At 36.2% G+C, this 16,643-nt stretch overlaps 1 protein-coding gene across 1 annotated transcript in view; it reads right to left on the bottom strand.

Annotated features, from left to right (window-relative positions):
• Window positions 1–16,643, bottom strand: part of CSMD1 (CUB and Sushi multiple domains 1) — a 1,065,186-nt gene that overhangs the window by 836,567 nt on the left and 211,976 nt on the right. The window contains exon 2 of the mRNA XM_061989487.1: window positions 8,043–8,259. Within this exon, the coding sequence (XP_061845471.1) occupies window positions 8,043–8,259 (217 nt within the window). The remainder of the gene's footprint in view (window positions 1–8,042; window positions 8,260–16,643) is intronic.

Here is a 16,643-nt window from a genome sequence, read left to right as displayed (position 1 = left end):
ACAATAAGGATGTACAGTAATTAATTGCAAAAGGGGTCAGATTTAAACAAGTGGACTTTCTTCTCATTGAGGAGTTTGGCTGCAACTTTTCTAAAGGCTATAATTTAACTAGTAGCTTGCAGCAGATTATAAGCAAAGGGAACTTACAGATCTTTGACCAACACTTGCTGCTGTAGTGGTCTCTGTATATATAGCATTTAGGGATGCCTGTCAGCAGGGCTTCTCTTATTAATTCTATCAATGCAGCATGTACAATCTAAAATAAAAAGGAGTCTCTTTTTGAACAAGATGAGAGATGGAGAAAGGCTGATAAAAAAATACTGTACATACACTGTATTTGTAGCATATGTTTAGGTGACAGATAATAAAGGTAAGCAATTGCTCTCATTTTCAAAATTAACCTATTCAAGGTATAGATTTTTTACATAGCCAGCAATCAAGTCAATGTTATCATCCATTTAATTGGAAAGTTGTCTGAATCTTTTAGTGACAACTGTATCACCAAGCTAAACTAAAAGACTTTTTAAGGTACCTGTTTGTTTTAAGAGCTCTAATTTCTTAAATTGTGTTTATCTGCATTCTTAATGGATTCTAGTATCCTATTCCTAAGAAATTTTGAGAACAAATGTGAGATCTTAATGGAATTTATCATATTTATGTCAGTGTCAACATGTGTATATATTATTACTATGCTAAATCATGGGCGGGTTAAGAGCTTGAGAAACCACGACATATAAAGGGAAAATGAAAAAAATGAAAATCTGTTGAAAAACCATGAAATGGCAAATTGTGTACTGAGCCATGTTCAAAAATCTTAAAATTATTTGTACTTCTGCAGATTACAAACTCATCAGTCTGACAGAACTGAATAGGATTTCCATAAATATTATAGATATTATGAGTTTCCTATGTGTATCAAGCAGATACCATATCAATGAAACAATTTTCTTATACTTGACCAAAACATAAGTAACATTTAAAACTTCTTCTTTCAGGTAAAGCAAAGGTATCTCTTAAAAATCCAGGTACATATACATCAATACTCACACCTAAAAATTTGTAATTTTCTGTGGTTTTGTAGCTTAAATACTGGATAATTGATAGCTAAGGTCTTCCATTCTGTAAAATAACTAATCAAGGAATGTATGGGTTTGTATGCTCATAAATGGGATTCTTTCAAGCTGAATAATTAATTGCAGTGCCTCCATACACAATAACAAATAGTAAAGGATGCAAATGTGCACTTATTTATCTGAAATCAAAGATCTACTGCAAAACATAGTCACGTGAAACACTTAGAAGCTATTCATAAAAAACGCCTCAACAGGTTACTATGAAGTATCTTGAACTACTGAGTAATGTTTCTCTATTAGAAAGTCATTTATATATCAATTTTTAATTATCGCCTGCAATCAATTTTTGGTTGTATAGGAATGAAACAGTATGATTACCAAACATATGCTAAAGTTTCTAAAATTAAAGAAATTAACATTTTATGAAGCCATATCCCAACTCTCCCCTTCTGAGTCCCTTACTAGTAACATTTTTGATGGTGAAATACTACAAACAAATATACCAAATCTATTTTCTCTCACATGTCTCCAGATTGGAAAGCATGGAACAGTCATAAAAGCAACACTTGTTTATCCTCTGAAGATGTACTATGGCCAGTTTCAGATGAAAAAAAAAAGACATCTGCCTCCACAGAGCACAAAGAAATTGAGCATAACCACATTTTCATTATGGTGAGAGTCATATTCATTTCTAAAAGAAAGATGTGTTAGCTTAAGCAACTACAGTACAAAAATTTTAAGCAACTGAGGCAGAATTTTGCAGTATACATTCATGCATTTCTCTGACTTTGTAAATTAACTTAATCTTTTTTTTTTTCCTAGGGAATAATAGTTCCTTAAATGTGAAACAGAGTTTCTTAGGTGAGAGTTCAACATTACTTCATGGTTCCTTGATTCTGTTTTTAGAAAAAAAGTATTATGTTTTTTTATAGTTGACCATCACTTTGTACAAGCCTAAAACATGGAATTAATATGGTCTATAGTTCTTGCTAAAGTAGCTTGGATTTAGTAAGCAGACTTATTATTTGACTTTATATTTAAAATATTTTTCATTTAATTCTTTTAATATGTAGGCTAGTCAAAAAAATTTGCAAGCTCAAGATTTTGAATTGAGAAGCTAAAAGTTTTACAGATACTATTTTTACTCTTATCCCTCTGTGAAAAAAAAAAAAAATGGCATATATGAGCTTCAACCTGCCAGTACTGCACACATATACTATCTTTCCTCCCACTGCATGCTCTTTTTGCTGTTGGAAGAAACTACCTGCCAGCATTTAGCTGATTGGGAGACAATTTACTTTCTTTGCTAAAATGGCTACGTGATATACATCAAATTACATTTTAGCCTGGATTATGAAGTGCAGAAAATACATATTGTTTATTGCTTGCCAGAGAGAAGGACAAGTTAATACTGTGAAGAATTTGTATTTAATTCCTATTATTTCTACATGATTCAAGAAAACAAGGAGAAAATGTTGCTACTTAACATACATTGTATATATGCTTGTCAGAATATTTTTGGTAAGCTTTACTTTATTACATGCTCCATTAGCTACTTCTATCATTTGAATTACTGTCCCATTAGAACATAAGAGTTTATTTCAACTAATATGAGTAATAACAACAAGCATTTATTATATTATTACCTAGGCTGCAGTAAACTAAGTAATGCTTAGAAGGCCTGAGAAACCATAATGGCAAGCAGATATTTTAAAATCACTTTCCAATATATATATCATGTATGTCCAAAATAGCTATTACATACAACAAAAAATATCCATATTTGTACATTTGTGTCTTCCCATCAGTGTATATAATTTCATTAGTAGTTTTTTTTTGTGTAAGAAACGCGAAACTGCCATTTATAAGAGTTTTTCAGAACTACCTGAAAGATTGAATTGAACATTTGAAAACAATTATACCACAGCACAGATCTTCTCTAACTAATTCTTACGTAAAGTGAGTATGTCATACTGAAAAAGCACCTTTATCAACAGACATTGTAACACAGAGATTACAGAATTTACCTGTATTTGACTTAGAAAAAATATGGTATCTCAGGCCAGAACTAGGTTGAAGGCAATTGCACATACAAAGTCTCAGTGCATTGTGTTTTACAATTCTCAGCTTAAGGGCCCATTGAAATCCCACCTTACTTCTTCAGCAACAGGGGTTTTGAAATAGGCACTTCTATTTACTCAGCTTGCTATAGTTTCCCTATATCTCTCTATGAAACCTCCATTCAGGAATTCTGCATATAGGAAAAATATACTGTAGCAAGACTTATGCAAAGATTAATGAGCATTTTTCTCTTTTCAGCTGTGGAGGATAGGTATGCAGTAAAATCAGCCCTGAAATGACTTTTGAAATCCATAAACTCTTTAAATATCTGTTGTAAATTCACTTGCTTTTGGCAGTTAATGTACTTATTGGCAGTACAGAAGTCAATGGGTCAATATTGTCAGTTCACATCTGCCTATACACTGTGACTCTTCAGAGATGGCCTGTATCCCTACTGCCTATCTTCTTTTTATATATTTCTCAATGCTATTTAAAAATATTACCATTCACTCTTACATGTGATATATACAACAAAGAAAAATGTCAAAGCAAATATTTGCCAGTACTTGAACTACACTGAACTACTGAATACAACTCTTACTTAGAGAAAAAATCCACAAGGAACAGAATTGAGTACCTATATTTTCTCAGTGCACCTCATTGCATCTCTTTTTCAAAAGTTTAATCCATATGAATTCTGCATACTGATGGTAAACCGCATATACCAAGTGTCAACTTTACAATTTAAAATGCAAAAAAAAGCCATTTTCCATCTTTTCCCAGCCTACTTATAATTCAGTTGTATTTTGAAATCTTTCCCCATCATCTGGTATTGGAATATGAAAGCCTGAAGAAAAGATTTTTTTCAATAGATAGAAATGAGACACTTGCTTTGGTTATAATATACAATGAAATTTATTATCTAACTTTATTGTACTTACACAATTAAGATTAAAGCACCCTAAAAAGCACGATCATAGTAGGTGGTATTTGACTTAAAATTTCACATTTCCTCTTTTGTTCATACATATTACAGAATAGCAGGTTAGAAGTGACCTAAGCTCAACTAGTGTGGGTTGGATGAGTGGACAGTGAAGTGGATCAAGGCCTGGCTGAATGACAGAGCCCAGAGAGTGGTGATCAATGGCACAGAATCTAGTTGGAGGCCTGTGGCCAGTGGAGTTCCACAGGGATCAGTTCTGGAGCCAGTCTTGTTCAATATCTTCATCAATGACCTGGATGAGGGGATAGAGTGTACCCTCAGCAAGTTCCCTGATGACACCAAACTGAGAGGGCTGGCTGATTCCCCAGAAGGCTGTGCTGACATTCAGTGGGATCTCAACCAGCTTGAGAGTTGGGCAGAGAGGAATCTCATGAGGTTCAACAAGGACAAATGCAGAGTCCTGCATCTGGAAAGGAACAACCCCATGCACCAGTACAGGCTGGGGACTGACCTGCTGGAGAGCAGCTCTGCAGAGAGAGACCTGGGAGTCCTGGTTGATAATACACTGAACATGAGGCAGCAATGTGCCGTCGTGGCCAAGAAGGCCAATGGCATCCTGGGATGCATCAAGAAGAGTGTGGCCAGTAGGTCAAGGGAGGTTCTGCTCCCCCTCTACTCTGCCTTGGTGAGGCCTCATCTGGAATCCTGTGTCCAGTCCTGGGCTCCTCAGTTCAAGAGGGACATAAAGGGTGGGTGTCTGGAAGTTGGGACATCCCTTTTTTTGATGGTATCTACCAACAGGACAAGAGGTAATGGGATGAAGCTGGGACACAAAAAGTTCCATTTAAATATACAAAAAAACTATTTCACTGTGAGGGTGACAAGAGCACTGGAACCAGCTGCCCAGGGAGGTTGTGGAGTCTCCTTCCTTGAAGGCCTTCAAGATCCACCTGGACATGATTCTGTGTGACCTGATCTAGGTGGGCCTGCTTTAGCAGTTCGGTTGGACTAGATGATCTCTAAAGGTACCATCCAACCCCTACCATTCTATGATTCTATGATACTAAGATTGAAAGTATCTTGTGTCAGGGAACTCACCACTTCTCTGGGGAGATCCTTCCCCTATCTGGTTGTTCTCATTGTGAAATTTTTTCAATCGGAATCTCCCCAGGAATAGTTTCCAACCCTTACTCTTGTCTTTTCCATATGACTACTCCTATCAAGGAAGTCTCCATCTTTTTTGTAGCCACCCAAAACTGGAACATGGTGATAAGATCTCCCTTAAGCCTTCTTTTCTCAAGGCTGAAAAAAACTCACTTTTCCTGCCTTTCCTCATATGACAGGCTTCCCAGTCTTCTGGGCATCCTTGTGGTCCTTCTCTGGACCCTCTCCAGCCTGTCCACAGCTTTTTTGTATAGCAGGAACAAAATCTTATCACAGTGTTCCAGGTGTAGCCTGACAAGTACTGAGTAGAGTGGGATAATGACTTATTTATCTCTGTTGGTGATGCCCTTGTTGATTCAACTCAGTGTCCTGTTGGCTTTCTTGGCTGCTGCAGCACACCGTTCGCTCCTCCTGAGTTTGTTGTGCACCAGGACCCACGGGTCCCTTTCGACAGAGCTCTTCCCCAGACAAGTTGTTGGTGCCTTATCTTTTGTTTACAATGCTACTATCTTAATTCTCAACTTCTCAACGTCACTTACAGTAACCTATGATCACTCAGAAGTGTAATTCATCCCTTAAATCGGTATATGCTGTAATAATGCACCAACTGAAGAAGTTCATACAAATCTTACAGCTACCTGTTGCTCTTTTCTTCCTTCACACAAACAGCTTAAAACAATTTATTCCTTTCCCTTATAATTTAAACATATTTTCTATATGTTTTAATTTTACCAAGTTTTATAATCAATATATAATGAACTGATCCTTGTGCACATTTAGCATCCAAAAAGGTTCTTCAGGCAGCACAGTGAACTAGCTGAATGTACTATACATTTTTATCCAATTTTGCTTTAGCAGTTAAAAAGTACTACACAAAATACTGGATGAATACTATTCAATTATTATTGTTTCTGAGAGTTATATAGTTACATGGCTATTTTTAAGAAAAATCTCCACATTTTACATCGTGGCTAAAGAAATATGATTACCAATTTTTTTTTCTGTTAAAATAAAGCACACCCTGAAGAAGCTCCAAAATGCTCTCTTGAATTTGCATGCTGTTAGCTGAAAAAACAAGGCTATAATTTTCTAATACCTGCTGAGTGAATTGTCTTCAAATGTGCAATTGTAGAGGGGGTAACACTTGTGAATGTGCTTTGTGCAACAAAGGATATTGTCACAGGGTATAAGACATGTCAATAGAAACCTGTCATATAAATTCTTCTTTTTGAACCTCTGCATGCTGCAAAGCCAACAAATGGTTTTTTCCTTAGAATACCACTTATGAAGGTAACTAAATGGCAAATACGAACAAGGATAAATAAAATATCTGCTTCACTGCTGCAGCTTGGAAATGAAACCCTTGTTTCACTGAAAACAGTGGCAATTATAATTGCTTCAGTGTGATCAGAATCATAATTAGGAATTTCTGTCTTCCTCACTCATACCCACAGAACATCCATTAGTGCTCTTCCCTGAAACAATTTTCATCTGACAGATTAGTTCAAAGCAAGCAGACATTTGTAGCTATTGATAATAAAAGCATTTGACTGACAAAGAAATATTAGTCCTTGTATAAAGGCGATATAAGTACTAAATTCAATTAAATACAGTAAAAGAGTACACTGTGCAACTCAAGCATCAGTAGCTATGCTGTATCTTCCACAGTTTTAAAAAACTTTTTGAACTAAGTAAAGAATCAATCAGAACATTGTTCCTGTCAAAAATACATGATGATACCCACCAAAGTGCAAAACAAATTGGTAACGTTCCCACATTTGTTTTAGCACTATAATATAAATCAACAGCATATGAAAGAGTAACCAGAGAACAGAACTGACAGCAGTGTTCTACAGTACTCCATAAATCTCATGACTGAAGAGAAAATGACAGATCAGCATGAAAAGTAATGTTCTCTTTCCAGCTCTGCAGTCCAGATTCAGCAAACAACCAAGGAACCCAAAACAATGCACCAATGAAATTAGTGCATCAAAATCTGAAGCTGTGAAAAGCTTCAAGATCAAGAAGCTTCCATAAAGTCTCTTCATAACCTCAGTGGAATTTGAACATACAAGACACCCCAGTATTTAACATTTAAAGTATAAAGCATTTAAAGGTCCCTAATTGCTTGATAATTGTATTTATGTAGAGATGGAGAAGAATTTCAATTTTGGCAAAGTCAAACAATTTACAGCTCAACTCCTCTGCAAGGCAGGCAATAGTCACCTGAAGGATTTCATCAGGCAAGAATTTCCAGAACACTCACTAATGAGTCAGTGCCTCTCACAAACTACTGTATCGCCCACCACTTACTTCTGCACCACATTCAGTGAGAGACTCTGGGACACTGTTTGCACAAGCAGCATCCCGTGATTCAAATATTGTAGGAATGGTAGAAAAGTAAACCATGATCTCAGAAGAATTCTTTCAAAAAATGAGGACAAGTGCCTTCAGGAAAGGATACCTGGATCAAATCTGGATTCCACCAGGGGACAGACTAATAAAAATTAAACTACTGCAACGTGGAATATGTCTGTGTCAAGGAACTTTACCAAAACTGACCTTGAACTGGGCAAATGTTAAGTGCCACTGATGATACTATGATAGAATCTAGGGCCATAAAGATCTGAAAATTTGATTAATGTCTTTTTTTGTGAGATCTCGGGATACTGTTAACCTCTTGGCTGAGGAGGAACTGAGAGAGCACAATGTAATTGTAACAGATAATCAGAACATATATTCAGGAGATAAAGAGGAAAGACAGACAGAAAGGAATGAAGACACTTAAAAAGGTACTTTACCTCACTTTTAAATTGCCTTGCTGTGGCTGTCCATCGTAAATTGACAAAATATCAAAATCTTCCTCGAGGGCAAAAGTATGAAATGACAATTGTATCCTGTTACGTTCTCCTGTGATAATGATCCATGTGCAGTTGGCATAATTTGGATAACCATGGGGAAATCCAGGGCTTTCTATAGTACCGTTTGGTCCCTGTACTAAGCCTCCGCAGTTTTGACCTGAAAAAGAAAGAAAGGAAAATATATATTTTGGTGGTTTTCCCTTCCTCCACTATATATTCTTACACACATAATTATATGTAAACTTGATTTTATATTACTTTTTCTAATTACAAAGTAAGTAAAAATGCATTTATACCATTCTTCCCCTGTATTCCAAACCCTCATCTTTTTATGCAATGAATCATTACTTGAGGTTACATTGTATCAACAACATACGAAATATTATCCAAATGTGAAATTTAAGCATTAGCCTTGATGCCATAATAGCAACAGACTGACAGTTTACATGCCAGAGAATGTTCAGTTTGGTGAATTACATTTATAAAGTTTTTATATAAATACTAAGGTTTTAGAGTTTCTGCTGCTCTGAAACAAACTTTCAACACAGAGACCAAAATTACGCATTTGTTACAACGTTTGAAAACACAGCATAAGTCCTGTGGCATAACATTTTTAGTGCCGTGTGTATTGTCATCAGGGAAGTGGGGGTTTTGTTGTTTTTTTTTTTGAAGATCCTTAAAAAATAACACTAAAAGTTTTATCAGCAGGCATTTGTGTCTGGTTTGTACATCCTACAGATCTTGTGAAAGTACAGTAGCTCATTAACGGGAAGTCCTCAGCAAGAAACCTTGACTTGCAGTGCACACTCTTGCTAATTTCCTACTTGATTTTGTTAAACCCACCCACAACAATTGTACTGGCTCAGAGCTGGAGAGCAGTATTAATGAAATATTTGAACAGAGAAAAGTTTAAGGACATTCTGTGCACTATAATGCTTGCATTATTACATGCATTTTAAGCACTTCAGAACAAGTATAATCCCAGTATTTTTTTTTTATACCTAAATCAGAAAAGTATCTCGGGCTGCAATTTTATTTTTAACTTCCCAGCAGTATATCTTTGAGACTGAATCTTACAGAGAAGTGCTGTCAAATGCATGTGGGAGGTATCTAAATCTTAATAAAAGGGATTTAATAAAAGGGATTTGCTGCTAAAACTAAAGAACTAACGAGTAATCATTTTCTACTAAATTTCAAATATAGCAAAAACTGTAACAAAGAGATAAAAATGGTATGAGGATTAAGGAGGCCTTTAAATTTAAAATCTCTCTAGTACATCTACCAACTGATTCACATTAATAAAATATCTCTATTTTAAACATTCCTGAAGAAGGAACTTACTACAACATGTACTTAGCATGAAAGTTCCAGCTACATACTGTTCACTGTAACTTGTCAGTATTCTTGCAGATGCTTTGCATTGTATTCCTCTTCTTATTACCACAGGGGAAATGTCATAAAAGTGTCACTAGCAATTTAAAATAATTTAATTACTACAGAAATAATGTTTTGAATCAGAAAAGTAAAATTATAATGACAGCCCACAATTCTAATGCTCTAACAAGCTAATTCACATCTCCAACATCGAGAGATTGGTTTGTGTATCCCCTGCAAGCCATGCTGCACAGCAGCTTTCCTACTACTCTGGCATGAAAAGTTGCTTCAAAAGAGGACAGGTATCAAATGTAAGTTAGCAATTCATCTAAATTCTATTGAAGACAGAAATACCTTTTAGGAGCAGAAATCTGTAATTCTGGTATGTGAAGAAAGTAATGCACCGTATGTAATTGCACATGTAAATGCAGTATGTTAACTGCATTTCTGACACTCGGAGGCAATCAAATTACTTCCTCAATCTCTTCAGCAACCCTATAGCTGGCTTAAGGTAAAACAGGCTGGTTTAAGATTGCTGAGGTAGTAAGTGAGCCCTCTCATCCCCAAAATGGCTGTAACTCAGCAACTTCCTGACAGAAGTGCTTGCTACCTACTTGCAGAAGTTTTTACAACTGTCAGTGATTGCTCCCAGTTTTATTGCAAAAGGTGTTTTGTACTCCTTACTGTAAATTGAAGCTATTGTACGTTATTCCCTTGGAAAAAAACCAAACTCTAAACAAGGCAGCCAATGTTTTAACCCTGTTTAACTTAAGCATTCCCTACCACATATAGCCTTTTTATTCTCTAGTTTGTTTTTGCTCTTCTCTCTCTCTATATCCCTCCTGTTCATAAACATTCTGCCTATTCACTTTGTACCCAAGAAACACAAGGCAAAGGAGAACCATAAAGGAAAATGATTCCTGTGAAATGCTGTTTACATTTGTTCTTAATTTTATATGCATATATAAAAATAAATACTTATTTACTTAGTTTTCAGTAAAAACCCCAATAAAAATCTTAGAACAAATTTAATATACAGTTAAATAGCAACTTCATTGCTGAGCACTGACAATTTCAAGAAGGAACTCATTCTGAACTATGAAATACTCAGAGACTTTAAGAGGTGTGCAGGCCCAGAAAACTGACATCTTCCTAGGTCTGTCCCTGACCTGTCAAGACATGAAGCATGTTAATAGAGCAGTAATTGGGAGAAAAAAAAAAAAAAAGATAATCAACTGCTATCTCTATAATACCTATTTTGCCAATATATGTAAGACTAAAACCTTTAGAACTGTCAAATATTACACCTCTGCCAAGGAGAAAATTCAGCATCAAATCACTTAAGAGAGACCCAGTAGGAGGATATACTTTGAGAGCAGGAATGAAGAGACTTATGGGTGACAGATGGCAGCAAATTAGATAGGAGTTAGTAATGCAATATCCCACAAAAAACACAGTTGCTGACTGCAGAGACACCACAGATCTGTAAGGGAACACTCATTAGATTAACTAAGAATATTTTCCTTCTTGTGAGTGCCTTAATGACAGAAAATGTCAACAAAGTAAAGAAATCAAACATAGGGGCAGGAAAAAATATTAAAAGAAAAGCTCAGCAGAGCTTAAGTAGTTCTGCTGGGCTGAATGAAAACACAGAAGAGAATTTACAGACTGATTACACCTTAAAAAGATCTACCCATACAATTCACTTTAGCTCTGGTTCGTCAAATAAAAATTAAATGTCATTTTTCACAAGAAATGTAGTCATTGATTAAGTACCATATCAGTACATTAAATTACTTTGATACTACTAATAATATAATAAAATTCATATTAATAGTATTTTTGTTACCTAATGCTATTAATACTTTAATATTCAAGGTAAAAAATTATTAGCAAGGCACTAATTCATTGTTTATATCAATGTAAACTATGCTGATAGTGTTAACTTTCTGTCTGTTTTCTGTAAGAAGACATTTCAGGACAGCTATTTTAACTTTAAAGTATAAAAAGTGTAATTTAAGAAAACTGATGCTCTTGGCTTCTAGTTGAAAATTATTTACACCAACTTCAGCCTTGTTTTATCTTAAAAAAGATTTCTGCATATCCTGTACCAGCTCTATTTGCACTTGTTCAGGCTCAGCATTTCTCAGTTGTGACTGAGAGATCACCAAGTAGACTCAAAACACTACAATCTTGCCTTGAACACTGAGGTCAAATTGTTGCTACAATGACTAAGAATCAGTAGAATTTAAGTACTGCTTTGCCATAAGATTTTGAATAGATCTCATGAAATACAAATATATAAAATATTTTCTAAAAATTGGACTTTGATTTTCCTGGGACTTTCTATTTATCATTACTATGTTTATCCTACCCACCTTCGTTTCTCTACATCTAATACTTAGAACTAGCAAAGTACAGATTGATTGATTTGAGTTTCTTTTTTTTTTTTTAAGTTTCAAATGCTTCTAAAGAGACAAGCCAAAAAACAACCACTTATCTTCTTGTAATTCATAAGGTATTCTGTGCAAGATTGACATATTACATATATGTGTATATGTATTCGCACACACATATTTAATCGAAAGCCATTTTTGCAATATACATGTACTTTGAATAGCAAACTATAAAATGCATCAAAACTATGGTAAAGTCATGATGTAGTTACTATCTTTTCTGTCCCACTATTTTTTTTTGTATGAAAAGCAAACATATAGATGATTCTTATTCATGCTATCTACGCCACTTATCATCTTACTGACCTTTATCATATCCCAGCTTCTTTTATTTTTCCAGGTTGAAAATTTTTACTTTATATAGCCGTTCTTTGTACTAAAGCCATTTTATCACCTTTCTCTGAACCTTTTGCAGCTTTGTCATATCCTTCATGAAACAGAACTGATAGCATAACTTCTTGAAATGCTGAAAATGTATACATATCATTTACAGAGGGATATTTTAAATCCCTCTTTCTGTTCTCCTACTGATTTGAACTGTTCTTTTGCTAAGGTAAGCATTAGCTTGACATTTTTATAGGACTACGTGTTATAACCAAGATTCCTTTCCTATTGAATTACAGTAAGGCTAGAGTCTGTCATTTCACATGGAAAATTAGGACTTATTGTACTGTTTTCTCCTCTTTAGATTTCCTACAGTTTATAACTATGTGTGCCACATCATATTCACCTACTCTCATTTTCATCTACTATTTCATACTTGGTCATATAAGGCCTTTTCTGCAATTCTTCACAATTGGTTCTCATCTTCCTTAACTCATAACTTCCTATAATTATGATCACTTCACTGCTTACCCTCTTTTGCCAATTATGAGGATGCTGAACTACATAGATGCCAGCACAGACCTCTCTAGGATGCCACAGTGACACATTCCATTGTAAAAATTGGCTGTTCTCTCCTACCCTTGAGGTACAACTTTTAGTAACGTACAGACTTTCTTATGCTCTTTACAATCTCTTTTCATTGTCTTTTGGAATTCCAGCCTCCTTTATCCACATTCAGGCTGGCTGACTCATTCAGAGAATTCAAATAGGTTTAAAAATCATATGATTTTAAAATAAAGCCTTGACTCTAACTCAGTTCTAACCATGTGTAAAGCAATTGTTTTCTTTAATATTAGTTTCCTAACACAAGTTTTAGGTACTCTAGCTTTTAGTTCCTTAATTCTCCTTGGTCCCTTCTAAATATGGGCATCTCAGGTGAACTGAAGCTGAACATTACATTAGCAGTGCAGTAGTTTTTTTCTTAAACTCTGGATAACACATGGTGCTTGTGATATTACTGTTCATTTTGCTTGTTTGCTCCATACCCTGTTCCATCATTTTTATACTTTAAACAGATGCATTGAGGAGTCTTTGTCAGAGAACAGTTCAGGACAAGGAATTACAAAACATATGTATTTTTTGCTGTCTTTGTTAATATTTCTTTTATAACCTGAATATCTACCGGCCCAGCAAAGTTGTCTTGCAGAATACTTGCTCCAGTTGTGTTCAAAGGAGGAATAAATTCTAATTTTACAGTGTTGGCTTGTAATGCTCTACACTACTGTTACACTTCAAGAAAAGTCTTCAGAGAGAGCCTAGTAGCTCCTGAATCTTACTGGAATCTTGTCAATACACATGCCTTTATCTACCTAGTTCTTTCTGGCAGTCTGCACAAAACAGCATTAATCACTTTGCAATATATAGCAGGATGAAACCCTGTCTCCCTCATCTCTCTTTTATCCTTATTAATGAGGCCTTAATTACAAGAGTTGATAGTTAGAGTCCTCATGGATTTTAAATTTTCCCTCCTGCACAGAAAATTCAAATGCAAATCTCTCATCTCCTCAGAGCATGAACAAGAACACTCTCAGGAACTATGGTACTGCAGTATTGGCCACAACTTAAATTACTTTGAGCAGCAAAGCTCATGATAGCAACAGTTTTTCAACTACAACTTCTAGCAAGAAAGGTGAGAAATATCTGAGACAAACATGTTATACTTAACATACAACAAAAAAGGTTTCCTCTTGAACTACAAGAGGCAATCACAGATTTCGATTGTTGCTGCCATCAATTTAGGCAATGGAGCAGTAAACACCTGTAAGACACAATTAAGTGGTTGCACACTTTGTTACAACTATCTCTTTTTCTTTTCTATTGTGTTTTCATATGCTGCCTTTGTATTTACTTCGCTGTTGATGACCACTGTAAGCTCCCAGCACTTCCTGCCTCCAGTCAGGCCTGCAGGCCCATGCAGGGCCCAGCAGGCCTGCAGGCCCTGCTGCTGACTAGCTGAGCTCTCCAATGGACCTTTATCATTTCTTCCTCATTAGCTTATCCCAAAGCCATTATCTGACACTGTTACTACCTAATAAAACTGTTATTTCCTAAATTGACTTCAATCAAGAATGGAAATGTTAAATGGCCAGAGAGGCAAAACCACTATTTTCCAAGGACTGTTTTAAATGGCATTTGGTTACTTCGAGTGTTATTTAAAAATCAATTATTAAGTAAAACTCACACCACCATTAAAAGGCACTTTCCAAGGAATTACTCAAATTACAAGGTATGAAGTTTCTTTTAATTTAGGTATCATTGAAGATTTGTTCACAACTGCAAGCTACTGTCATTGCTGGCAAACTGAAGCACAACGGTGCAGCTCCCACCAAGCAGCCACCTGCACAACATCAGTCTCTTCTTGATGTGTCTGCCTTCACCTCTCAAAGCCAGGGAGAATCAGTGCTGCAAAGCTTAAATACTACATATACTGAAACGTATATTCAGGAGAGTCTTAAACCAACATGAAATGAGAATAGCGTAAATTTAGTCATGTTTTTTTGCAAGATCTGGGCAAAAACTAGTCAATTTCAAGAAAATTAGTGAGAAAAATCTCTAAAATTTATTTGATATAATTAATATCTGTCAGTTTATGTGAAATTAGTTCATCTGTGCACCCACAAAGGAGCACAGACAGACAATAGCAGATGGTGAAGCCCTAGCTTTTCCCAGGCTCATCCCAGACCATCTCCATATGCCCAAAGGAGCAAGGGAGGCAGCAGGCCACATAAGGACCCAAAGTAAGGACTCATGAGGACAGGACATCCTTGTCCAAGGCCTCTCAAGGCTGTCCCAGGTGAGATCCCCAAAGGCTGTAGGGGCCAACAGGTGGCTTGCGTCAGCCTTGGGAAAGTGTGGCTTAAGATGCCAGCATCTGGGCTGGACTGTGATCCAAAGAGCACATGTGTCTGGGCCCCAGTGATCGGGGACACCTCAGTGACTGACAGTGACAGCCCCAGGTGGGACAGAGCCAATGTGTTTGCAGTGAAGCATCAGGGGCCAGCACAAGTGTGACAACAAATGTGCGAATGTAGCTGTGGGTCCATTCAGATGAGCTGGCAAGCAGAAGGAAAGCCAGGAAGACCTCTCCAGGGATGAGATCATGGCAGAATGGCTACTGGGAACCAGAGGAAATGTGATCAGGTCTGTGTAGGGGTGAGTGGACCTCCATTCTGCTCAGTCAAAAAAGGGAAACAGGATGAGGTCACTGGTGTTGCCAGAGTTAATGTGAGCTGTGTGTCTGCTCCTGTTACTCTGTGTATCTGGCCTTATGTACACATACATGGTGTATACATGGGCTTTGTGTGCTCGTGCCTTCTGGGAAAAGCTGCTGAGCCTGGCCACTGCCCGCATCTGGGGCACAGAGATGGGACAGGCTCACCTCTGTGGGCTTCTAGATTCAACCCTTCCTAACATAATTAGTTTTCTCTGAATTGTTAAAGATTCTGTAGCTTGGCAGCTAAAGCTAAAAATATAGAAGGAAAGTCAGCTAATTTTCAAAATTCAAATTAATTTTCTTTAAACACGGATCCACTCAAATTCTGCCATCTTTGTCTGTGACCAGTCTAGGACCTTTGCTAGGTCCATCTCACATGAGGTGAATGGTTGGTAAATGCTACAATGCATTTAGCAACCTTAACTTCCAATGTAGACATTTGCAAAGTGGCTGTAACTTCATCAGTCTATAAAACATTTTAAGTTCAGACTTTACTTATAGCCGTAGGATATATATTCATGGATTGTGTTGATGAAACAGAAAAGCTAGTGTTTTTAAAGTTTCAGATTAGTACTCTGAGAGGCAGGCAACAGCTTTGTGTGCAATTTCCTATGTATATTTAAGACTTTATCCAGCATCCAACTGAAATTAAATTGTCCTGAAGGTTAAAGATTAATACTACTATTCAGCAAGAAGTTCTGAACCAAATCCTGCCATAATAGTAGCATTGCTGTGTACCAGAGCAAAACATCTTAATTGCTGGTATATGGAAGTTTTTTCTTTATTTTAATGAAGTTCTTAATGCTGAAATGTGTATTATACATCAACCAGATTACATTGCCGTTACAAATTGAGAAAAAGATATTTCATGTTCCCTTTTCAATACCAGAATGTCCAAAAAGACCAATAAATCAGTATTCACACAAGTTGATAGGGAAATAAAATGCAGAAAAATATGTTTCTCTGCAGGAAAACATTTTTTTAAGAGCTTTTAATGTTTTGGGTTTTTTTTAAATCCAGTCTACAAGACCATTAATTGAATGCCACTGGCTAGCAAAGGTAAAAAAATAAAAATACCATAATCGCTCTCTCAAGGCTACAGTTTGACAGTGC

This window comes from Colius striatus, chromosome 2 (assembly GCF_028858725.1).
Source record: "Colius striatus isolate bColStr4 chromosome 2, bColStr4.1.hap1, whole genome shotgun sequence".
Lineage (NCBI taxonomy): Eukaryota > Metazoa > Chordata > Aves > Coliiformes > Coliidae > Colius > Colius striatus.
The sequence above is the reverse complement of the archived record's forward strand: the minus strand, read 5'-3'. Positions and strand labels throughout refer to the sequence as shown.